Here is a 23929-nt window from a genome sequence, read left to right as displayed (position 1 = left end):
TTAGACACTGGAGCCCTTGCAGGCAACCACAAAGCAGATGCCCTTATTGTTGGAGCAGGTTTCAGAGTAGCTGATGGGGCGGTAGTCACACCTCAGTTCCTTCAAGGCTGACTCCACTGTCTCCTTCTCTAGGTGGAGCCTGAAGAACTCCTTCAGGCTCACCATGTAGTGCTGTGAATGCAGGGTGACCATGGTGACCAGGTGTCTGCCTGGCTTCAGCAGGCTGGCCAGGCCCCACATGGCCACCGGGTACGTGTTCACACTGGTACAGGTGCTCTTCAGGGTCAGCAGCGTCAGCACAAAGTCAGCCGGTGGCACCTGGGCTGATCCCAGTGGGTGCAGCTGGGTCACATCGCACTTTAGCAACCTCATGACTGTTTTTCAGAGCTGGGCTTCCTTCTCCTGCCACCTGTGCCTGTAGAGGACAGTCACAGAGGTGAGGTGATAGTATAATGACCAGCTGACAATATGATTATGATATGTAACTGATACAGCAAGTAATAAAAATGACAAATGTGATAAATATCATCATTATGATTGTTATCAGCCCCAGTCATCATCCTTGGGCAAAGCCCATAATTTAACCTGTTCCACAAATAAATATTTGAGGGAGATATTATTTCTTTCACCATAAAAATGAGGAAAGTAAGGTACAGATCTGCTCAAGTTTACCCAACTCTAGTGATGGTGGATTTTATATTTTATTACTCTTTTCTACTTCCTTCTTAACAAATAGTTTTTTGGTACATTTCATATTAATTTTAAGGTGGTAAAGTATATATGATAAAACTTGCCACTTTGATAAGTTGTAATTGTACTACTTACTGGTGCTAATTGTACCTGTAATGTTGTACAACTATCATCAGTATTCTTTCCCAATACTTTTTCATTGCTCTCTATGGAAACCCTGTCCTCATTAAGCAATGACTCCTCTATCCCCGAGTCCCTTCCCCACAGCCCTTGGGAGCCACACTCATCTGCTTTCTGTCTTTGTGAATTTGCCTATTGTGGAGATTTCACATCTGTGGAACTGCGGGGGGGGTGCATTCCTTCTGGGCGGGGCTTACTTTTATCATAATGTTCTCCATGTTCTTACATCCTTGGCTCCTTGTTCTGGGAACAGCACTTCCTTTGGCTTCTGGGGGGCTGCACACTTGTGATCTTTGCTTTCTCCCAGTCTCCCACAGCAGCTTCCTCCTGGTCTGACCCTAACATGGCCTTGTCTGTGCTTGGCCCTGCGGTGTTCTTAGCAATCCATTGACAGCCCAGAGTTCATCTCCAGCCCTGAAGTCTCCTCTGAGTCCCAACGCGCACACCCGAGCCTGGGAGTTGCCTGTGACTCCTCACTGGCCCCACATCTACACCATTAGCAAACAGTTGGCTCCACCTACAGATGATCCCAGATCACAGCCATGTCTGAACTCTCCGTGACTGCCACCTGCTTAGCACCAAGTCAGCTGCCTGGACACCCCTGCCCTCCTTGCCCTGCAGGTTTGCCTGCCCTGTCTCCTAAGTCATCCTCAGCTGGCAGCATGATGACATGTAGACTCCACCATTCCTTTCCCTCTCTAGTGCACTTGAGCCTGAAGCTATCGCCCCGCATGGGGATTGGCCTCAGCTGCCTTCTTTGACACCTGGCTGTCTCCTCTTCACTTGGCAGCCACTTTCTTCCTGGCCCTTGAACAGCTCATTCTCACTGCCTTTGCTGTTCCTGCTGCCTGACTCTCCTCCCAATGATCTTTAAGTACCCAGGAAGCCACTCACCCAGGCTGCTCTTAGAAGGTGCTAGTTAATCTTGAGTGTCAACTTGGTTGGCTCTAGAGATGCCTGCATTACTAAAACATACTTCTGGGTGTGTCTGGGTAGGTAAAGGGTTATGACCTTAGGGACTACTAGGTGTGATCAAAATATACAGTGAGTAAATTTAAAACTGATTACCATAAAAGACACATTTTCATTACTCTCCCTCAGAAGACCCACCTCCTCACTTCAAACACACTTATCTCATGGTTCTTGCCACTTTTTGAAGCAGCTCTGAAAATCTTTGCTGAGTGCCTTTATAAGACCTGGTAAGATATTCAGTGAATGGTGTTTCCCAAATGCCATCCAATAGAAAATCAGGCTTTAAAAAACATTAGAGTGTGTCACCATTCACCTAATTCATCAGATCTGGCACAGCGCAACTTTTGGCTGTTCCCTAAAGTCAAAATGACCATGAAAGGTAAATGTTTTGAATCGGTTCAGGACATTGAAGCAGCCATGACAGCACAACTAAAGACATGAAAGAGGACTTCCAGAACTGCTTCAGAAAGTGGCAAGAATGATGGGATAAGTGTGTTCAGTGGTAGGGGGAGGAGTCTGAGGGGGGCTAATGACAATATGTCTTTTACTGCAATAATTTAAAAAATTTAAACATGCACCATATTTTTTTTTTGTATATACTGTAATTTTATTTCAAGTGCACAAACGAAGTTAGCATGTAGGAAATTTAAATGAAACAGTTACGGTAAAAATAGCAGAGAACTGAAAAATCTACAAAGGAAAATATACCTAAAGCATGAAAAGTCAACATTTATTAGTGTTTCATCTTCAGTTCTGATTGACACTTGATGCTTCCAAATTTTTAAACAAATTTTTAAATCATGATGACTATTCTGAAGAGATTTCAGCACCAGCACTAAGATTTGTACATTGTTTCCAGCTGACTTGTTAGCCATTTACAGAGCGTATAGTACAGATGTGTCACAGGTCAGATCACAGTGTTGAGGACAGCAGTACCTTCCTGTAACTACAAGGGATCCCCGAAACTGTACTCAGCTGAAGACATTCAGGTACAACAGCACAAAGCCATCAGAATAATGTAGTTCCGAGAAACACAGTTTGATAGGAAAATAACTTAAGCATCTGTTTCTCATTTTCATTACTGAAATCTCTAACAATGACGTGACCGTCATGTATGTCAGCAACAGGGCAAATGTGTAGAGTAATTCAATCAAACTTCCTGGAGGGAACACACTTAACATCTGGTAGGATGTAGAACGATGGACAATGGAGCCTGACTCAACACTGGTTCTGTCACTTCACACAGATTTCATATTAATATTAGACCAAGGCACAAATGTTTAGTGCATAAATCAGCTTCTTTATAAGATTTAGCATTTTATTTTAGCTTTTTATCTCACTTTGGACCACTTGTACCCAGTACTCTTACTGCAGACTACTTAATTTACCCAAGAAAATCTAAAGTGACTTCTGGCCGGATTTACAGAAGGCATAAATGTTTATATTGTCAAAGTGTCTACATAACCCCAAGTACAGTAATAAAGATGAAAATGCCTCTTATTCCTTTTGGAGAACAGTAATTCATAAGCTTGCTGCATCTGTAAAGCCTTTACTACAACTGCATGACAGTGAATACTTGATAGAAAACTGCACGCTTGTGTTACAATAGCTCACCCATCACAGTTTCATCTAACATGAAGCTTCTACCAAAACAAACTATTTTAACAGGGAAGAAAATCCTCTCATCCAAACTTCTCTGTAGTGGAAATGACTGCACAGGGGCATCATTTAGAAAATAATGCTATCAACAAGCTTTGTCTTAGGCCTGGGATTTATAAAATCTAGAAAGCAGATGAAGGTGGATTATTTCACAAAAATTTTAGTAAAAGTTCCAATAATCAAAGATTTCAAAGCAATTATGGCATGTAACAACTCAAGCATAAATCAAAATGGAGAGCCTGAAGAATTTCTGATTTCCTAAAATTTTCTAAAAAAATATCACTGCAACATAAAGGACTTCTCCCCCATTTTAATCTTACTAGTTTTGGAGAAAGGGAGTGTATCATGCACACAGCACGCACACTTGTGCACACCCACCCACACAACACAGGGTGGAAACAGTGTCTGACTCCTCCTTCCCACCTAGGCCTGGCTCCCTTTAATGAAACTGCAGCCTCCTCCCCTCGGTTTCCCTTTACCCAGTGATTTCCGTGACATTAACTGCTGTCATCATTGTCATTTCTTGTATTTCAACGTAAAATTCAAAAGCACCCTCCTGCCAGACTGTGTGTCTGAATACCTGCGTCACTGTCAGTGATGGTGACACCTGACTGAGTGCCACAGTAAGATACAATCCACACGAAGCTCGGATTCATGTTTCAGACTGCTGGAATTACTGGTTAGAATACAGATAGCTAAAGACATGATGTAGAAGAGAAGTACTTGGTTTTGTTGACATATTTACCAATTAAAGTCACAAAATAGTCCTCATCACTATTCATGCAGATAATGGAGAAAAAAGAGCAGAAATTAACTTTAAATAAAAAGTTATTCCTTCCCTTCCTCCCACTCCCTATACTCTACAAAATGTTTTCCCTGGGTTGAGGCCTCGAAAAAGCCACTACTTATTAGTGTGACATGCATTACTGTCTGCAATTACAAAAGCTAACCTTGTGGTGACTGGAATTACATTATAAAAATGCCCACATGCATAAATCTAAAAAAGGTTGAAAACCTACAGTAAATCTACAATATTATTGTTTTCCTTTTGACCACTGGTTTGTGTTATGTAGACGTCATAGATTTGGTAAAGCATTGTAACAATTTAGGAAGGCATCTAAATCTTTAAATTCTGGATGAATTTTATGTTTTAAACTACAAAATTGCATGAATGCTAACTCGAGAGACTTCCTATCATTCTAAAATTCCTTAAGCTGGACCAATCATCTTTATCATACTTTCTTATAAATGTCGTTCTTTGAAAGCACATACAATTCCATTTATTCCAGATTTTATGATCTTAACCTACACACAGGCTGATCTCAATTAATCATGGAATATCAAATATGATAGGAAGACAGACCTGAGAGAAACATTTACAATACAACAGCAGAACTTGCTAAATTCTTCATCACTACTCTCTGAAAAAGAACTCCATAAGCCTTTCTCCTTATTTTAGCAATGGGCTATATAAAATGTGTGGCTTTATCTCAACATGAAAATATTTCAATGCATGGTGTTCTTGTCTGACGGATGGGCTTCGTATTTTCTGTGCAACTGTTAAAGGAACTTGTCCACCACTCTTCCATTCTGTGGGAAAGGACAGAGAAAAGCAGCCGGCAGAGAGGGACGGCGATCACAGAATCACAATGTCTGAGGCTTTCTGAGGATGCTGCTTTCCTCCTTTGACTGCTTGTCTCCATTTTCTTCTCACAGTCACAGAATTGTACGAGATTGCTGCTAAAGACTACTGTTTGTAGGATTTCTTTCCTCTCTAGATTAAAGTTCTCTCTCTCTTCTTTTTGCTTTTCTATGAAGTATTTGACTTGCTCAGTTCCTGCCTAATTGTATCAATGAGCTCTTCCTTTAGTTTTGTCAATTCTTTTCTCATTTCATCTAGAATGTCCTGCTTCAGCCTGTCGTAGTCAAGCCCTTCCGTCTGGATGCCATTGGCACTGGGCTATGATGAAGGCGTGGATTTTGGTCTGGAGGATGACAGGGGACTTGCTGCCATTCACTGCATTTGCTCTTTCCCAAGGCTTTCTGGTTGGTTCAGGTGTACTTATTGAAGAGGCCTTTGAAGCTACAGGCTCAGCATCTTCACTTTTGTCCTCTTTTTGTTCTGCTTCTATTGTTGATCCCTTTTCAGCAGTTCTTCTCCTCCTGGCCAGCAGGGCACTCATTTCTTCCATTAAGCCGCTGCCCCCTAGAGGAAGGGGCCCGTTTCCTCAACTGGAGTCGGCTTTGGAGGAGGCTGAGTTCACAGCATTGGTACTCCCTCCACTAGGGAAAGAGGCATCCTCCATCCGTGACACTTTCCTCAGTTTTGCTCCAGCAATTGCAGCTGCAAGTCCAGTTAAAGGGCGATGGTCTTCTGACACAGGTTCCGAGAAAAATCCAGCCACAGGGAGGGGCGGGGCAGGGGGGAGGGGGAGGGGGAGGGGGCGGCCCAAGACGACCCCCTGCAGCGCTGGAGTCTCGGCTGGCTGAGAGACTGCCTGCAAGCCTGGCTCAGAAGCAGAGGAGTCTCCCAGCACAGAGTTTAGAGGAGTCTCCGCAGAGGCAGGGGCAGCAGCACCCGAGACTCTGCGCTCGCGCTCCCATTCGAACTGCTCGGGCTCCAGCCGCTCGTGCTCCAGCCGCTCCCTTTCCATTCTCTCCCTCTCCAACCTTTCCCTCTCCAGCTCCTTTTGTCGTTGTTGTTCTTGCAGTTGCCTTCTCTGAATTTCCAAGTCTTCTTGGGATGGGCCATTTTGAACTTGAGCAGGTAGTTGTGAATTCTGTCTAGGCAATGTTGGCCCTGCTTCCTGTGAATTCAGCACTTCGAAGGCATGCATCATGGCACTTGCGAAGACACTGGCATCCTCCTTGCTGCCAAAGTTGAGGCCGTACACCTGTCTAGCATCTCGCCACTGGTGGAAAGTCTGTGTAGCTTGATTATACTTCAACCCTTTAGGAATGGCACAATTTATCACCACCTGGTGGTCCTGGATCTTCCTGCCCACCACTCGGAACGTGTTGTTGCCCGTGTGGTGATAGATGTGGACTCTGCTGAACCCTGTGGAGCCACCAGCTGGCACCCACTTCTTCTTGGCATCGTCGTAAACCATCACAGCAGCTCTCGCCTGACAGATACTCTGTTCACTCATGGCGTCGGAGGCGGGCCCGGCTTTGCGGGCCAAGGCTCAGGGGGTCGGCGTCTTGCGCGGCTGGCTGCGGCTACACCATGTCCGAGTGGGGCCGCGGGCCAGGGTGGGGCCGGGAGGGCGGGGACCCCCGGGAAACCCAGCACCCGGCGCCGCTCAGCACCGCTGGCTTCCTCCGGCCTCCGCCGCGTCCTCCTCAGAGCCGGCGCTGCGGGCGGCCAGGCTGACCTTATTTTTTGATTACACCGCATATGTCTGGTCTCAGGCCCCTTCCTCTCAGCTGCTCTTTGCTTCCTGGCCACCATGATGTGAGCAGCTGTCCTCCACTATGCCCTCCCACCATTCTGCTCCTCCCTAGGAGCCAGCTAACCATGGACTGAAACTTCTGAAATTGTGACCAAATCAAACCTCTCCTCCTTTAAGCTGTGCATGTCAGGTGTTCTGTCCCAGCAAGGAAAGGAGACTAAACACAATGTCCTACACAGCCTAGCACCCTGTGTCTCAGGTTCTCACCCAGCTGATGTCCTGTCACCTCATGTTTATCTCAGTCTTCTATGTAGTTGGGTGTGGTTGCCTTCTCCACCAGAGTGTGAGCTCCAAGGAACATGACTCCTTCACTGTGGGTCCCCCAGAACCCAGAAGAGGGCCCAATGGTCAGCATGTGCTCTTTGAATGACAGGAGGAGTGACTGCAGAGTGATGCTCAGACCTGGCCTGCTTCAGGCTGCCCTGCTCTGAGTAGACCAGAGGCCACCATCCAGTCCCAGGCCTCAGTTGCCTTTGCTGTAGCATGGGGCAGAATCATTGCTTTCCCATCCCCCACATTTGCTCTCTGTGAGCTGGAATGGGCGCGGTGCTGCAGGTGGCTGATGCCATTGGTCTGTGGGACTTGGCAGGGACTAGAGGATTCCCAGCAGCCTGTGTCTTTGTGGACAAGCGTGTCCCTCACCCAACATTAGATGAAAGGAGAAGCTGAATCATGATTTTTCAAAGGAAAGTGAGATGAATGTGGGCTGGAGCAATCCGGGAGGCTCCCAGGAGGAGGGGAGCCAGAGGCTGGAGGGCTAGGGGTGGAGCAAGACAGTCACAGTCAGTTGTGTAGCCAGAGTGGGACTGAGTGGAGGGGAGCTAGGAGGAGGGTGAAAGAAGATGTTCAGTGATCTGGGAGGTGGTCTTAGACACTGTCTCAGGGCTGGGGAGGCTTCTCAGATGGTGGCCAGCAATGGTGGCATGGGTGGGACCCATGGTACCTGTTTCCTTCCAGCTCACACACATATTGCATGGTGGCAGACCAGTCATATGTGCCGGGCTCCTTCCTCAGCCACTTCTCCAGCTCCCAAAGGTTCTGCTCACTGTAGTCCAAAGTGATCATCTCGCCAAAGCCCTCGCAGGCTGAGAGCAGCTGCTAGATGGTGGGGCTGGTGCCAATGTCAATCAACAGGTCACCATGCACTCCTCCTGTTGGGGACAGCACTGGGAGGCCTGGGGAAGCAAGTGTAGAAGACCCTAACCTTGCCTTCCCCAGGACTCATGGGCCTAGGAAGGTATGCAGAGTTGGCCTGTGCCTGTCTTTTCCTCCCCCCACCCTCCCAGGGAGGGCAGATTCACACCTGGGGCTAGAACAGTGAGGCTGGGGGTGAGTGCAGCCTGGCACACATACCAGATCCCCCCCAGGACCCCCAAAATACTAGTGGGGGCCTGGTAGTGTAAGTCTGGCCCTTCTGGACAGGTTACGGCTGACTTCCTGGTTGAAGCTGGTCTATCCTGTGGGGCTCTGACTGGACTTACAGGGTGGATGGAGCTGGATTGTTCCTGAATCGCGGAAAGAAACGCACAGAGACACAGAAGTTGGGTAAAATAAAAGTTTACTCTCAAGCAGGCAGGACTGCCAGAAACTGGTCTGGTCAGAGTCTGAACCCTGCGTTCTTTGTCCATCACCTTTTATACTTTTGTCAGTCATTATTTCATCCCTAATGGTCTTTGTTAAATAAATAAAGTTCCAATTCCTGTTTAATGGTTAGACACAGGTGGTTTCTGCAACAGATTACAGTCCTGAACACTTGACAGTTAAGGCACATATATCACAAGTTTGTTCAAGGATTCCCACTTTGTTCTTCAGAGCTAGGATGTTATCTATAGTGAGCTGCAGATCAAAGGAGCTATATAACCTTCACTTTAAACAACAAAAGCAACGGGCTAAGGCAAGCTTTTAAAGGGATACACTACCTATTTTGCTTCCACAACTACTTTAATAGCTAATCTAAACTTACTTTAAAACTTTTCCCTATCAGGATGAAGGCTGAGAACCGGGCCAGGGCTCATGACCAGCTCAGCCAATTCAGAAGGTGAGGGACGAGGCAATGAGTGAGAGGAATAGACAACACTAAGCTAATGCTCTCTAATCACTGCATCCTCCCTCCGGCCTTCTCCCTTAATGCCCACCTGTCCATCTGCCAAGGCTCAGCGGCAGCTTCCTTTGCTCTGTGTTCCTGTGAGTGTTCCTTGTTGTACCTTTCTTGGAACTGACTACACGATTAGATAAGGTTTGGGAGTGCCTGAGCCACCTTTAGGATTGTGTGGTGCACCGCAGCCCCTCACGAGTCTGATCTGGGCTGGCCACCCCTCTCCCTCCCTCCCACTCTGAGCCTCAGGCTTCCCTGGGGTGCACTGAGGAATTTGAGAGTTAATCTCTACTGGCTCACCCAGTTATAATGCCCCAGAGCAAGGCTTTGTAAACTGAACTCTGTGGTTTGGCTTTGGGTTTCCATGAGCTTTCTCCTTCCACTTCTATGAGTAATGCTGAGAATCAAACCCAGGGCCTCACACATGCTCAGGCAAGTCTATTTTCTGTTTTTAAAAAAGTGTGTGTGTGTGTTTGTGTGTGTGTGTGTGTGTAGGAATGTTGATCAGACTTCCATGGGATTCAACAGCCCAGGGCACAAAGTCCCGCTTTTATGCCTCTCAGCGGAGGAGTCAGGTAGAGCAATCAAACAGCAGGCAGTGTTCTCTGTCCTGTTCTTTATCTTCCCCCAGCACGGGCCAGTTCTGGGGTCATTCTCTCACTTCACAGGTGAACAAACTGAGGCTGATGAGCACACACTCAAGCCCAGCTCCTTGGTGTCCAAGGCCAGGGCTCTGCACTCAGCTTCTGCCACCTGGCAGAGGCCTTGTGCTCAGCAGGCTGGTGGCCAGGATGGGCTGGGCTGCCTTTGCAGCATCCTTGGTGCAGACACGCTTCCTGTCCATTGTAACCCCCCTGGCCACACCATGAACCCCACGTGTACCCTAGCCAGTCACCTGCAGTGAAGGTCTGGAAGAGGTTTTCCAGGTTAAATTTCAGGATTTCGTTTTCAGCCATGGTGCCCGAGTTGAAGGCGTAGAAGGTGGCCAGGTAGTCTTTGGGGTCGAACTCCTTCTCATAGTCCTCTCCTCCCTCGTAGTCTATTTCCCTTCCTGGAACGACTGCCTGCTCCTTTACCCAGGTGTGCCCACGCCTTCCTCCCAACCTCTTCTCAAAAGGAGTTTTGTAACCTTCTTGGCCCGCCTCCCTCTCCTGGATGGCCTCAGATCCGAACACAGGAAGCCAGCGCTGTGGGGCTGAATTTTCTGGCTGAAGTTTATCTACTTGGTAAATTGTCAAGAACATGGGAATGCAAGGTCACCAATGTCAGCCCTTTGGTGTTCTTGCTTGCTGGGAGGTGGAGTTTTGAGTGTTGCTACTGCTAGGGGTAGAGAGGGGAGAGAATTACAGAGAGACAGACACACAGGGAGACAGAGGAGCAAAGCAGTAGACAGAGACAAGGAGAAACCAAGGGTCTACAATAGTTCAAAGATGCTTCCCTCTTGGGATTTGGTTGGAAAACAAGAGGCAGAAAGGCCTCTAGGGGTGGGGAAACAGGAACCAGAGATGGCTAAGATTTTACTGACCAGGGTCAGTGAGCTTGTCCTTAAAAACAGATGGTCCTTCCCTGAGTTTAATGTTGTTCACTTTATCTACTTGCTTTATCAATCTTTTTTTGTTCTTCATTTTGTTTTTCTGCTTAAACAATCTATTCTTAAACTTTATTTTTCATTTGTACACATTTGTCATGTATATTGATTACATTTTTCACTTGTACACATTTGTCATGTATATTGATTACATTCATCACAGGGATTTTGTACCTGTACACGATGTGTCTTGATTCTTCTTTTTTGCCCCATTCTCCTCCTCTCCCTTCAACCCTTCTCCCCCTCCCATTTACAAAAGTTTTGTTTCCATTTTTTCCTTTTTCCTTTCTTCCATTTCTCTCCCCCATCCCTTGTTCCCCTTCCCATTTGAACATTTTCTTCCTATTTCCCAGTATCTGTCATCCATTTTGGTCCTTATTTTCCCTTTGGGTTTCTCACACAAGAGAAACAATGTGATATGTAAACTTGTGTATCTATTGATCTTTTCTTTTTGATTAGCACAGGAGTACATTGAGGCAGGGCCCCTGAAAATCATGGGAAGTCTCATGTTTGGACAAACTATTTAATAAGTGTGGCTGTACATGTACGTGACAAGGGCATGTCAGAACACTGCACTGAAGTTAACACACACGTGCAAGTGACACTGGAGAAACCCGAAATAAGATCAGTAGGTGGTATCAACATTAATACCCAATTTTAATCTTGCACACTATTGCTTTAGAAGATGTCTCCATTGAGGGAGGCTGAGGAAGGGCATAATCTTTCTCACAACTTACAAGGCACCTTTGAACTTCCTAACAGAGTATGTACTATGGTCAAAAAATAAAGAGAATGTTTAAGTGTTTAAAAGTTTATTCCAATAAAAGAACACTGCCATTGATCCTCCTCGAAATACTTCCCCTCGCTTTGAACAGGCTTATCCCACAGTACTTGCCACTTTCTGGAGCAGCTCTGGAAGTCCTCTTTTGTGTCTTTAGTTGCACTATCATAGCTGGCTTGAGGTCCTGAATTAATTTAGAAAGTTTATCTTTGGGGAAGAGCGGAAGTTCTATGGTGTTAGGTTAGTGAACAAGGTGGATGAGGACACACCATCATGCTTTTACAAGCCTGCCTTTCTCTTGGATGGCACTTGGCAGCAGCAGTCACCATCTTTTTTTTTTTGTCATCACTCATAAAAGCACCCAGGAAAAAATATTTCTAGAACTGCTTCAGAAAGTATTAAGAACAATGGAATAACTACCTTCAAAGTGAGGGAGAGTATTTTGAGGAGGATCAACTGCAGTGTGTCTTGTACCGTAATACATTTTTAAAATTTAAACATTCACTGTATGTTTTGATTACACCTCTTACAACTGCATGGGAATCTACAATGGTCTACAAATAAAATTTTTCTCAAAAATGCGTTGCCAGATTCTCCTTCCAAAGGTCACTTTAGGGTAAAGAGATTTCAGGCATCGAACTAGTGTGTTTTGCAAGGGCAAATCTGGACCTGAGCTGATGAAAAACTGCCCCTCATAGACCCAAGAGTAGTGCCAAGGAAGGCAGCTTGGATAGAAATCTCTAACATTTACTGGGGACATACTATGCACCAGGGGCTTCCTGCCATCTCCAGGACAATTTGTAAAGTAGGTCCTGAAGTAGCCCTTCCCCTAGCAATGAGGAAGAACTGTGCCTTGCTTGGGTGGCCCTAGCAGCAACAATGGGGGACAGATTCAAATGCAAGAGCCTGTGCCCAGAGCTGGAGTACAGGTGGACCCAAGCCTCATCCTCTGCCCATCTAAGCCTGCTGCCCTCACAGCCCGCTCTCTTTGTGCCCCAAGCAGTGCCTCTCAAAAGTCTGTGGGCCCAGGGATCCCAAGGACCTGGTGATGGTGCAGATGGGCTCCTGAGGTTCTGCCTCCTCAGATAGCACAAGGACCCTATAAGCAGGAGGACCTCTGGCTCCCAACACCTAGAACCAAAGACGCTCAACATTTAGATTCATTCAGGGTTTTGAGTTTGTGGGACAACATTGCCACAGAATATACACTTTAATCCACCTTTCATCATAATTCTCCTACTCTTACTGTGTTAAATATATATTCCCCCCATTTCTGAAATTCGTAACACTTGGAACAGGGGTATTTCTGTTCAATGAAGAAAGCATCAACTCTAAGTTAAGTGGTGACAGGACAGCTGCCTATCTGGTTGACCTCTGCTCAATTAATTAGAAATGAGTTGCATGTTGGAATCTGATAGACATCAGTTGTAGTGGATGAAAATGACTGTTGACATCGAGTATATGGTGTTTGTCCCAGGGTTTCTGATGTTGCCATCCATGGCTGCTGGATACTTGCATCTGGAAACTGCAGAGCTGTCATCTCACCATGTATAACCATGCCTGCCTGCTTGGTTCTCCCAACACCAAGTCAATGTCATCTCTCCACAGCATTCACAGGCTCTGTAAATGGCAATTCTGGGTGGCTGCTCAGGTAAGGTTGACTTAATTTCACCCCTGGTGTTTGGCTGTAAAAGAGTCACCATTTCCATTATTGCAAATCATGTAATCAATATTGTGGTGCATGAGTTTTTGGCTGTATTGTGGATTTTGGCTTTAGATTGGATACCTTGGGCCAAAGTTTGAAAACTTTTCCTATAACTAATTTGGGCAAGTAATTCAGGGAAATAATTACTAAATTATTTTTCTAGAGGAAGACAATTATTTTTCCAATTTAATTTTTTAGGAAAAATATTTCCTTTTTTTCTAATGAAACATGATATACTATTATTATAGACAGATATGTTAGATGACATTAACAGGCGGTAGGAAGGGGACCAGGCTTTCATAGTAGTTGGTACAAAAGATAGGACCCATCAAAACTGTGGCTGGAAGCAAAATGGAAGTGAGTCAGGCCTGCAGGCCTCCCTAGAGATAGATAGCAGCTTCAGATTGCACTATAATCAGCATCAGCTGGTTCAGTGAGCCTAGCTAAGGCACCAGATGTATAAGTGGGTGGCCAGAACACCCGGACTCAGACCCCTGTCCCTCCCCCCAAATGCCCTGACTTTTCTATATTAGAAGTTATAAATAAACTGCAGTAAGTGATGCTCACCATATATACCCTGGCTACATGCCTCACTTCCTTATAGGATCAAAATTAGCTAAGCTACTATACTTGTAATCCCTTAGGTTGGCCTCTGTTGGCTCAGAGTGGCCTGATAAGTGGTCATTTTTGTGTGTAAAAATCCCCAGGAAAAGAGTCTGAGCAGCAACCCACTTTCAGAACCCTTCCTATCTCTCTAGAGGTTTCTTTCACAAAAGTCTTGCTAGTCTTAATCTCCTTTGTCCTTGTATGCATTTTACAGTTATTGAGATATGTGAACTCAGCACATCTGACATTTTTAAGAGGTTGGGAGTCACTTCCCTGTGACAGCTTGGAGGTTCCACCAAGATCTTCAAAAGGGAGTAAGAGTTTGCCTTTTTTTTATGGCACTTTCCCCCCAAGTTGGAGGGAATGTTGGCTCAGTCTCACCTCAGTTTTCCTATCTAATTTGATCCTTCTGCTGGTGAGGAAGTGATTTCTGCCATTGGTGCTTTTGGCTCTTTGTGGCCCATGGTCTTTGGACATTTTACTCCTTTAACTTGCTGCAGGTATTAGAAGGAATGAATCACCTTTCTCTATCATGACTCCCTTTCTTGGGAAGCTTAGCTAGGAAATAAGAAAGACCCTATATCTTGTTGTCTCAGTTGCCTGGTTGTACTCTGGTGGGCATAGGTTGGATAGTTAAAAGCTATTAGAACATCTGCCACTTTGAGATTCTAATGAAACAGTAGCTCGACCATGGGATGGAGCATTGTAGACTCTGCTGGGCTCAGGACAACTCCCATTCATCTGCTAGGTTTATGTTTTATGTTTGTGCAACAAAAGGATAAAATTACTTTGTCTTTTCCTGCACCTTAGATATTTTGCCCTGATAATTTCTGAGTTCCGGGAGGTCTTGCCTATAGTACTTTGTCTCCCTTGTGGGTCACATTTTTCCCTTATAGTACTTTGTCTCCCTTCTGAGTCACATTGTTGCTGAACCTCTTCTTCCACGCATCTACCTGCTAAATTACTCTCCTAGCCTCCTGAGTGTTGGCTAAATTGGTGCTTTAAGACAAAAGGTATAACCTCAATTTCTGAGATTGGTAAAAACCAGCTCTTAAATGTTATCAGCCTGTGCTTGGTCCTAATGGACAAGAAAATTAGGGTTAACTTCTCTCTACCAATCCAGGGAAGGGAACAAACCTTCCTGGAAAACTTTGAGAAGTTAACAAGAGCCCATTGTTGTAAATCTTGGCCAACTGATAAATTTACTTTTGGATTCCAACTTGAGTTGATATTTTTTTGTTTAATTGATATGCTTAAAGCATTTCTTGTGCATTAGAATAATTCTTAAACTGAAATTACAGGGTTAACTTACACTTCTGTTGCTTTCTGCTTGGAGTAAGATAAAGATGCTACTCAAGAATACTTGGAGATCTGTAGGCCAGCCAGCCCTAATTAGAATGTAACCATTTATATAAACTCACTCACTCGGAGACCAAGGGAGAAAAGCAAACTAAGGACATGTTAAAATCCAAGCAGTTAGCAGCTACTAGATTTGTTACAGATAGAAACTAGTTTGTAAGATGCGGATGGAAATATGAAAAATGTTATAAGCATGAAGATATATTTTTGATGTGAGAGGATTTTATATGATAAGGTTTTTGCCCTACCAGGGTGGAAATAAAGACAGTAACAAAGCTAGGAGGTACAAAAATGTTGAGAAAAGCTTGTAGAGGGTGAAGTTTATAAAAAGAAATATGTATGTTTTGTTATTTTAAGCTTTTGCTCTTGTTGGCTTGGTTAAGCCCAGGCTGTTCCTTCTAAACTTCCTTGTTGACCAAAGAAACTAAAGGTCTATGGCCCTGACTCTCAGATCATCAATCACTCCTCCCCTGGCCCCAACTCCCCTTTCTGGTCTGACTGTCAGCAATAGTCCTTCTTTATTTTCTCTGTCTCCAGAATACTCTTTCTTTCTTTTTTTTTTTGGTACCGGGGAACAGACTCAGGACCTTGCACTTTCAAGGCAGGCACAGTGCCACTGAGCTAAATCCCCAGCCTTTCTTTCCTTTCCTTTCCTTTTCTTTCCTTTCCTTTCCTTTCCTTTCCCTTTCCCCTTCCCTTTCTCTCTCTCTCTTTCTTTCTTTCTTTCTTTCTCTTTTTCTTTCTTTCTTTATTTCTTTTTCTTTCTTCTTCCCTCCCTCCCTCCCTTCCTTCCTTCCTTCAATAATAAAGTACACTCAACAAGAGAGACATATGCTTTCTAGGCCTATAACCCCCCTTTTTAATTACCCATGATGTAAGGTTAGTTGGATAAGACTGACAGACTGAACAGGTTTAATCTGAATTCCAGTTTCATTTGTAAATGGATATGAGTCATACTGCATATAAAAAGAGAAAGCCTTTACACACTTCTTAATTCTGTGGAATCATATTGTAAATTGCAGATCACCTATTGGGGCCTCTTACAGAAAAAGAATGATCACAAACCAGAACATATTGGGAGGGATAAAAATTGTTGACCTCTGTCGGTGGGGTCACAGCTTAAAGATTTGTAACCTAAGAATGTTATTGATGAAATAGACCTTGATCTCTAGAGCTCCTCTGAAAGCTTTGATGAAAAAAATGGACACAAGATGGAGTTAGAAAGACTACTTAGAGTCTCTTCATGGCCATTGGGAAATCATACTGTGCGGACAATGATTGCTCTTCATGGCCAATGAACTCCCATTTTACCTTCAGAGACAGGCCAATCAGATTGAACCAAAAGAAAGGAATGGCCGTTTTAATCAAGGGAGCATGATATTGTGGAAGGGACTAGGTATGCACACCAGTAAGAGTGGGTAATCAAGTCAGTCCACTTTCTGGTCACTCTCCAGTCAGCAGCCCCTTGTCCTGGAGCAGGGAACACTGGGAATTCCCCAGCACTAAGGGACACCTTGTTTCCCCTTGTCTTTCAGGAAGGGAAACTCAAAGTCAACCTCAAATTTCCTTACTCCCTTGGAATGTATTCTTAGACACTGAGATTCTTTTGATCCCTAGACTGTAAGAAAGCATTGCTTAATCTTTTGCCACATCCATACCTGGCCTGAGCACCCCCTGGGAAATGGGAATAATGGTTGCCAAAGAAAAATGGATAAATTACAACACCGTTCCTCTAACAATCTGTCCCTTTGCAAGAAAAATTGACATGAAAAACAGCTGTATCTGTCAAAGGAGCAGTTTACTGTAGTAACTAATACAAAGGGCCCAGAGGAGTGTGTACTGTAGTGACAGCTATTCCAAAATTGAGATAAATCATCCGCCTAACCCTTCTTTAAATAGTCCTTGTTTTCACAGGAGTAAAAGGGTTTTTCTCTCTTTCCACTTACGCTATATTTTCTAAAATACTTTATTGTGTTTTCCATTGTTAGGTTTTTGGTTCTTAAATACTAAATTTTCAGAGTTAAATTAAATGATGGCTTATAAAATGTTTTCAATAGTCAGTTTATGATTGGTTAAGTGAGCAACTATTTATGATATGACCTATATATTTGGATATATATGTATGTAGTTGTTAAATGAACAGCTATTATCTTAGTTTATGACATAACCTGTCTCTCTCTCTCTCTCTCTCTATATATATAGTGAGTCAAGCTTTAAAGTTAATAGAGTTAAGACTATATTACTTTAATACATACAAAGTAACTCATAGGTGCTCTCTTTTATACAATATATATTTAGACTTTAAACATATAAAATGATCAAGATTTTTGATATCTCATTAAATTTGGTCATGCCATTTAAAAATTTGATCTTCACCTATTGACTTTGATTAAACAAGCATTTTGTTATTGTATAAATGATATACACTTATCTGGTGGGTAATAAGTCTATTTGTGATCATTAACACTGTTTCCTAAATTTATTTTATTTTATTTTATTTTTTCAGTACCGGGGTGTAGGGAACAGGGAAAGGGGATGTTACTAGGACCTCTGCAGTAAGTCCTAGTCTCCTGCGAGCCACAGCAGCACAAGGAGAATTACAGGAAAGGTAGAAAAATGAGACTGAGAAGAAGCTGAGCTTTGGGTCTGATCAGTGCTGCTCTGGGTGGCAAAGATGAAAGCCCCCAGCTTACCTTGCAGAGAGTTCAGCACATCCCTGTAAACATGATGTAACAATCCAAGAACAATGAAGAACTGAGTAGATGAAGACTTTGTTCCTCTCAGGATGTCTCCCGCTGGTGTAATCTTGTCCTGGAGCATCACAGCATCACCAGATCATTGAGGTCTCAGTTGTGACCGGAGGCCAAAATGGAATTATGTCTCAGAATTCCATAGCTGGGTTGTAGGCAGGAGAACTAGGCTAACCAAATGATTTTACCCTAAAATTACGTAGCGTTGCTCCCAACACTGGGGATTGAATTCAGGACCTTGCGCTTGTCAGGCAGGCACAGTGCTGCTGAGCTACATCCCCAGCCCTGTTTCCTAAATTTATTAGAGCTCTAAAGATGTCCTTAATTGTTGTCAGTAAGCTTATTAAAGGTGTCTAAATTTTTTCCTAAGAGTAAAAACTAAGTAAACATGTGTAAAGATATCTATGTACCTGTAAAGCTTATTAGCGCTGACCTGATGGTATATTAGATGTATTTGTGTTTCTCAAGTGTACAGGCCTTCAAAGATACAAAACTTAAGAAAACACCTTATTGTACTGATGACTTCCAAGCTAAAGTTGTTTTTGATGGTTAACTTGTAACTTAATCATCTGGCTTTCCTTTGCTTGTGGTCCAGCTACTTTGATGAAATGTACCCACCAACCCAACATGAGACAGACAGCCAGGTGATATGGATAATTTTTCATGCTTATGTTTATGTGGTTATTATGCAATTGTGTTACAATAGTCAGAGGTGGCTAAACAACATGCAGTCCAGGCAATGACACTCCAAAGATTTAAGAATGGACATTATTAACCTATAAAGTACATCTATAAAGAAGTACATTCTACTTAAATGGCACTTTTAAAATATAACAAATTTAGGGCCAGGGATTTGGCTCAGTGGTTTCACCACCTGCTGCGCACGCACAAGGACCAGAGTTCAATCCCCGGTACCCCGGTACCAAAAAAAAAAAAAGATAACAAATTTAGGTAAAAACTTCTTTATGTCACTTAATATTTTGAAATTAGATAAAGGTAAGTGACTAAAAAGTTATTTTATACTAAAATAAGAATTTACATATATTTTCAGAAATAAAAAGCCTTATGGTTCTAATAAAATAATGTCACATAATTGTTGTGTTAAAATGTTACTTTGCCCTTGATTTCAAAATTTCCCTGGAAAACTCTGTAACTGTTATCTGTTAACATTCTATGGGAATTGGACTTTTAAGACAAACATGATTGGTAAAAAGCAAAACAAAACAAAATAAAACAAAACCCCCACCAGTTTTCTGGCTATACTTTACATTTCAAAGTGCTTGATATTCAGATAAAAAAATTATGATAGCTAAACCTACTCCTTCCACGTCAGTACTGGTGGAACTGACCTTCTGTGTGTTCAGCAATTAAGGCTTAGAGGCCAAATCTTAAAAGATAACTAGGCTAAGAGGACAACCAATATTTTGGCTGGCCCTGGCCCTCCAAGGCAATCAAGGACACAAGACATGAGGGGACTTCTCCAAAAGGATTCTACAAGTCTGATAAGTCACCAAACTTCCTGAGCAGGGAGATTGTTGGACCCCAGAGGACATGGTGCTATAAAGGAGAGTCACCAAAGAGGGAATCACCTCCTGTACTTCACTGGGAAGCCTTATAGTCAGGCAAGACCATGACCCATCCTGGCAGGTTACACTGACAGAGGAGATAAGAGACTCTTTACATGGTCCCAAAAATAATCTCTGAGGAGGAGCCTTAATGAGAGACAGACAGAGAGAGAGAGAGAGAGAGAGATTAATTTTGATTAACACAAATCTCACCTTAATTTGATCTTAAACACCCAGGAAGAAAGTTTAACAAAAATATTAAAATGCTAATAATGTAGGCTAGATATAAAAAGGGCACTCCAATGACTACACTGACCCCTGCTAACTGTCTCCCCCTACACCTATAGCTTATCACTATTATAGTTTAATGAGGCCAATAAGTCACAATGACAGCTATAAAAGCTCAATAAGAGTCTTTAAATTCCTTGTATTTAGACAAATAATTTACATTAGGTGGAGAAAGATCTAAAAACAATAAAAATGAGACTTATAGATAACCTCTATGAATAAGCAGGTTGAAGACTTAGCTGGTTACAATTCATACTTCAACCCCTTAAGAACAGTGTCTGGACTTGGCTTCTTTCCTCAATCTGTCTTTCCATTCTGCTTCTTAAATTTGGCTATGCATATTCAATTGCTTAATCAGTTTTGTCTCTTTTAGACTCAAGGCTATTCATCTACTGAAAAGAAGGACACCTGACATTGTAGAATCTGTTTAATTCTCTGTTTTGGACTGTGTCTGGTTTGCTGTTTTCAAAATTTCTTGCAGGAACGATTGAGGGTATTCACCAGCCAGACAGTCACAGAGATCATCATGGCAGGGTACCAGCCAGTACGGCAAAAGGAAGAGGTCCCCACTTGCCACCAGCCTCATGAGATCCAGGTCTAGCCCCGATCTTCACCCCTGGTCAGCAGGAAGCAGCTCCAGAAGAAGAGACCTTCGCCCAACTATCATACAACAAAAGCCTGGAATGATAGGTCTCCCACCACCTCAGCAGCTATTATGTATCGTAGCTGCCCTCTTCCTATGGTGCCTTGCCCCCTCTCCTGTGTGACGTCATGCCAAGATGGTTGCTCCCACCAAAGAATAAACCCTTCTTCCCAGCATGCCCCTGTTCCCACCTAGAAAGTAACCTAATACTCACTCACCTCCTACAACCTAGTGACATCACTGGCTCCTCCATTCCCTAGTCACTACCTCACTCAACCCCACCTCAGCCCCTACAAAGCCCACCCCAGTCTCTATAAAAGACTCTCCCTGCCCCGGCCATATTGCTTTAGTCTCTCCTTTGTTCAGAGACAGCCCAGCAGATCTATTCCCCTAATAAAGGCTTGCTGTGGCCTGTTCTGGTCTTGGTCTTTGGCCCTTTTACCTGACACCATCTTAATTGTATATAAATCTAAAACTCGTAATATATACAAGCTGTACTATGAGTTGTTTTTTTTTGGTTTTTCTTTCTTTTGGTACCGGGGATTGAACTCAGGACCTTGTGCTTGTGAGGCAGGCATGGTGCCACTGAGCTAAATCCCCAGCCCTTCAAGCTCTGTTATGTACACATAGCCACTCCTCAAATGATTGTGAACTGCACAATAAAAATGAACAACAATGTAAACTGCAGGCCTAATTTCTAACACTGACTATCCCACCCTCAGCCATGATAGAACCCTAAATGTATTCCTAAAACTCAAACAAATCCCAACAAAAACTGCAACCCAAACTGCACCTTGCCCCTTCGTCCTAAGCCACTTCCTCACCCTAAATGTAGCGGAACTTTGAGGATGCGACCTCACTTCCTTGGTATTAGAACCCAACGAAGCTGGGTGCACTTCTGAAGCTGTCTCCCATCCTGACCCCTTGGAGGGAGACAGAAGAGGGGAGGATGAGCTATGGCCATTTTCCCACTTTCTGAAGTTCTAGTCACAGAAAGGACCTCAATCCGAGCCTTTTCCGACCTTGGCTTGGCTCTGGTCGCAGATGTGTCCAGCTAATGTTCAGGAGGAACCCACATGTGAGAGAGGCAGCCCAGTGCCCGTCCTGGCTGTCAGTGCCAGCTGTGACCTCTCATGGGCAGTGCTTCCCCTCGCACTCAGGGTATGTAAGGGGCCTGCTTGGACAGGGGCAGGCTGTGAGGTGTCAGAGCTCTGTCCCACCGCCCCAACCCCCGCAGCCCCCACTTCATGGCTGGAAGTACAGCAAACATTGCGGACTGCTAGAGTACAGATTGTTTTGGACTACTTTGCTTGGAGCCCAGCCCTGAGCGCTCAGGTGCACGGAGTTTTGTGCCTGCCTCGCTCAGAAAGGATCATCAGTGTGAAGTGGAAACCCATGTTAGCATTAGCCTAGTGGGACAAAGTCAGCCAAGGCTAGGACAGTCACAGAGGGCTTGGGGTGGGGTCAGCTTTCCTCTACAACGAGGCACAGAGGACCACACAAGACAGGACGCTGTCTCAGAGAGGCAGGGTGGAAGAAAAGCCCGGGCCTCTGACTCTGCTGCTCACTCCTCTCTCCCCAGCACCACCTCTCCCATTTTGGAAACCTGGTCCGAATGGCACCATCCACCAGACATTCCCCAAATCAAGATCAAAAGGGCCGGCTTGCAAGTGAACTCACCTGGAGCAGACATGGAGCCTCCCTTGTGCCTTGCCCTTGCTCAGGTGGAATATCTAGAGCCCCATGAGGCTGAAACAGATGGTGAGGGCCACAGCAGTCTGGAAGGCTTTCATGGCTTTTGGTTGGGCATTGGAATCCCCTAAATGGCCAGGATGTCTTTTCTATGCTCCGCAGGGAACTGGCAAGTGACTAACACTGCTGAGCTTTCTTCCTCCTAGCTCCGGCTCCATGTCCAGAACACCATGGGCCTGCTCTGCAGCCAGAGCCAGCACCAGAGAAGGAGCCTCCTCTGGAGACAGAAGAGAAGCAGAAGCCAGCTCCACAGCACTCCTGCCTCTCTGCTGACGCTGACGAGGACAGGTCCTTGCAGAAGGTGCTCTTAGCCTTCTCTCCCAAGCTGCTGGCAGAACAGCTGACCTTGATGGATGTGGTGAGCAGCTGAGCTCTGTGGGGTGGGGTGGGGTGAGGGCCAGCCATCCTTCTCGCACTGATCTCCTCAGGCCTGACATTCACAGTTTACCAGATCAAAGTTCCTTCTTCTACCAACTGCATCACCTATACTTGTCACTCAGCCCCAAGCCACTCCTGTCCTTGGGTGGAGGTCGACAGTAGAGGCAGGGCACTCACATGCCTGCTTCACACAGTGACTATGATGTCAACTGAGATTGGACAATTGGGAAAAAGGCAGGGAGTCAGGCCAACTAGCAGAGGAGGGTGTGCACTGAGGTGCATGCAGGACCATGTGTCACCTTGCCATCATTCCAGGAGACCTGGCCAGCCTTATCACTTTGTAGGCATTTGAGATTCATGGGTTCTACAGCAGACACCCACACAGAGCCCCCAGTCATAGCTGTCCCAGGAAATGTGCCACTGACCTGGGCAAAGGAGCAGAGGGCAGGTGAGGTTGGAAAGAAGACAATACCTCAGAATGAGCAGGACTGAGATGCCTGCTCATGCTGGAGGTTTGGGAGGATGGGCATGGGGAAAATGCTACTGATTTTCACGTCAGTGCTAGGTCCTAGGTCATAAGTTGGACATCACTAGTGGGCAGTGGAGGAAAACCGGCTATTTGCAGAAGTCTCTGTCCATATCTGCAGCTTCCTGATCTCCAGCTCAGGCCATGGCCACCTGCCTGTGGATGGCTGAAGCCATTGACTATCTGGGGTGGCTTCTGCCTGTGTGATGCTGTCTTCCTCCACAGGAGCTGTTCAAGAATGTGGTGCCCTGGGACTGCCTGGGCTCCATCAGGACCCGGAGAAACAAAAAGGGCAAAGAACCTCTGGTGCCCACTGTTCTGGCCACTATCACACATTTTAATCATGTGGCCAACTGCACGATCACCTCCTGCTTTGGGGGTCCCAGCACGAGGGCTGGAGACAGGGCCAGGGCGGTGGAGCACTGGATCCGGGTGGCCAAGCTAAGTGGTAAGAGGGTGCTGGCAATTTCCTCTGGACATCTCCAATCTGCCTCTTTTCCTCCGTCAGCTCTTGGGACTGTAGGCTCTTTTCTAAGATGTTCCATGATCCCTAGTACCTCCTTGTCATGGGGACCCTGACCTTGACTCACAGGTCATGTGGTGTGGTGGGTGCTGTCATGTGATCTAAGCTTCTTTGAGTTTCACTAAAATCCTCCTCCCTGAAAGATAGCCTATTTAATAAATGGTGATGGAACAACTGGATTTCAACCTGCCAAAGATTCAAACTAGACCCATACCTATCACCATGCACTAAACTAGCCCCAGCTCCGGGCTCGCAGGTGTCCACACTCGCGGGGCCGTGAGGCAGAAAGGGGCTCCTCTGCAGGTGGGACCTGGTGCTTCCTGGGGCCCGGCCAGGCCGGGCTGTAACCACCCGCACAGCCTAGGACCCAGCACCTCAGGGACCACAGTCACTGCCCGGGCTTGCTGTGTGCTCTGC

The 23929-nt window shown here is 45.0% G+C and overlaps 1 protein-coding gene and 1 pseudogene across 1 annotated transcript; both read right to left on the bottom strand.

Moving 5' to 3' along the window:
* Window positions 1-23929, bottom strand: LOC106008943 (indolethylamine N-methyltransferase-like). Its single transcript, XM_087206556.1, is given in 5 exon segments — window positions 1-415; window positions 7897-8104; window positions 9944-13102; window positions 17781-19549; window positions 22014-23929. Coding segments are annotated over 3 exon segments (972 nt in total). The 5' UTR covers window positions 10293-13102; window positions 17781-19549; window positions 22014-23929.
* LOC110348097 (protein enabled homolog pseudogene) lies at window positions 5297-6667 on the bottom strand (annotated as a pseudogene).

This window comes from Heterocephalus glaber, unplaced genomic scaffold (assembly GCF_053883595.1).
Source record: "Heterocephalus glaber isolate CG9 unplaced genomic scaffold, H.glaber_assembly_v1.0 deba00000676, whole genome shotgun sequence".
NCBI lineage: Eukaryota > Metazoa > Chordata > Mammalia > Rodentia > Bathyergidae > Heterocephalus > Heterocephalus glaber.
This window is presented reverse-complemented; position numbering and strand designations above follow the sequence as displayed.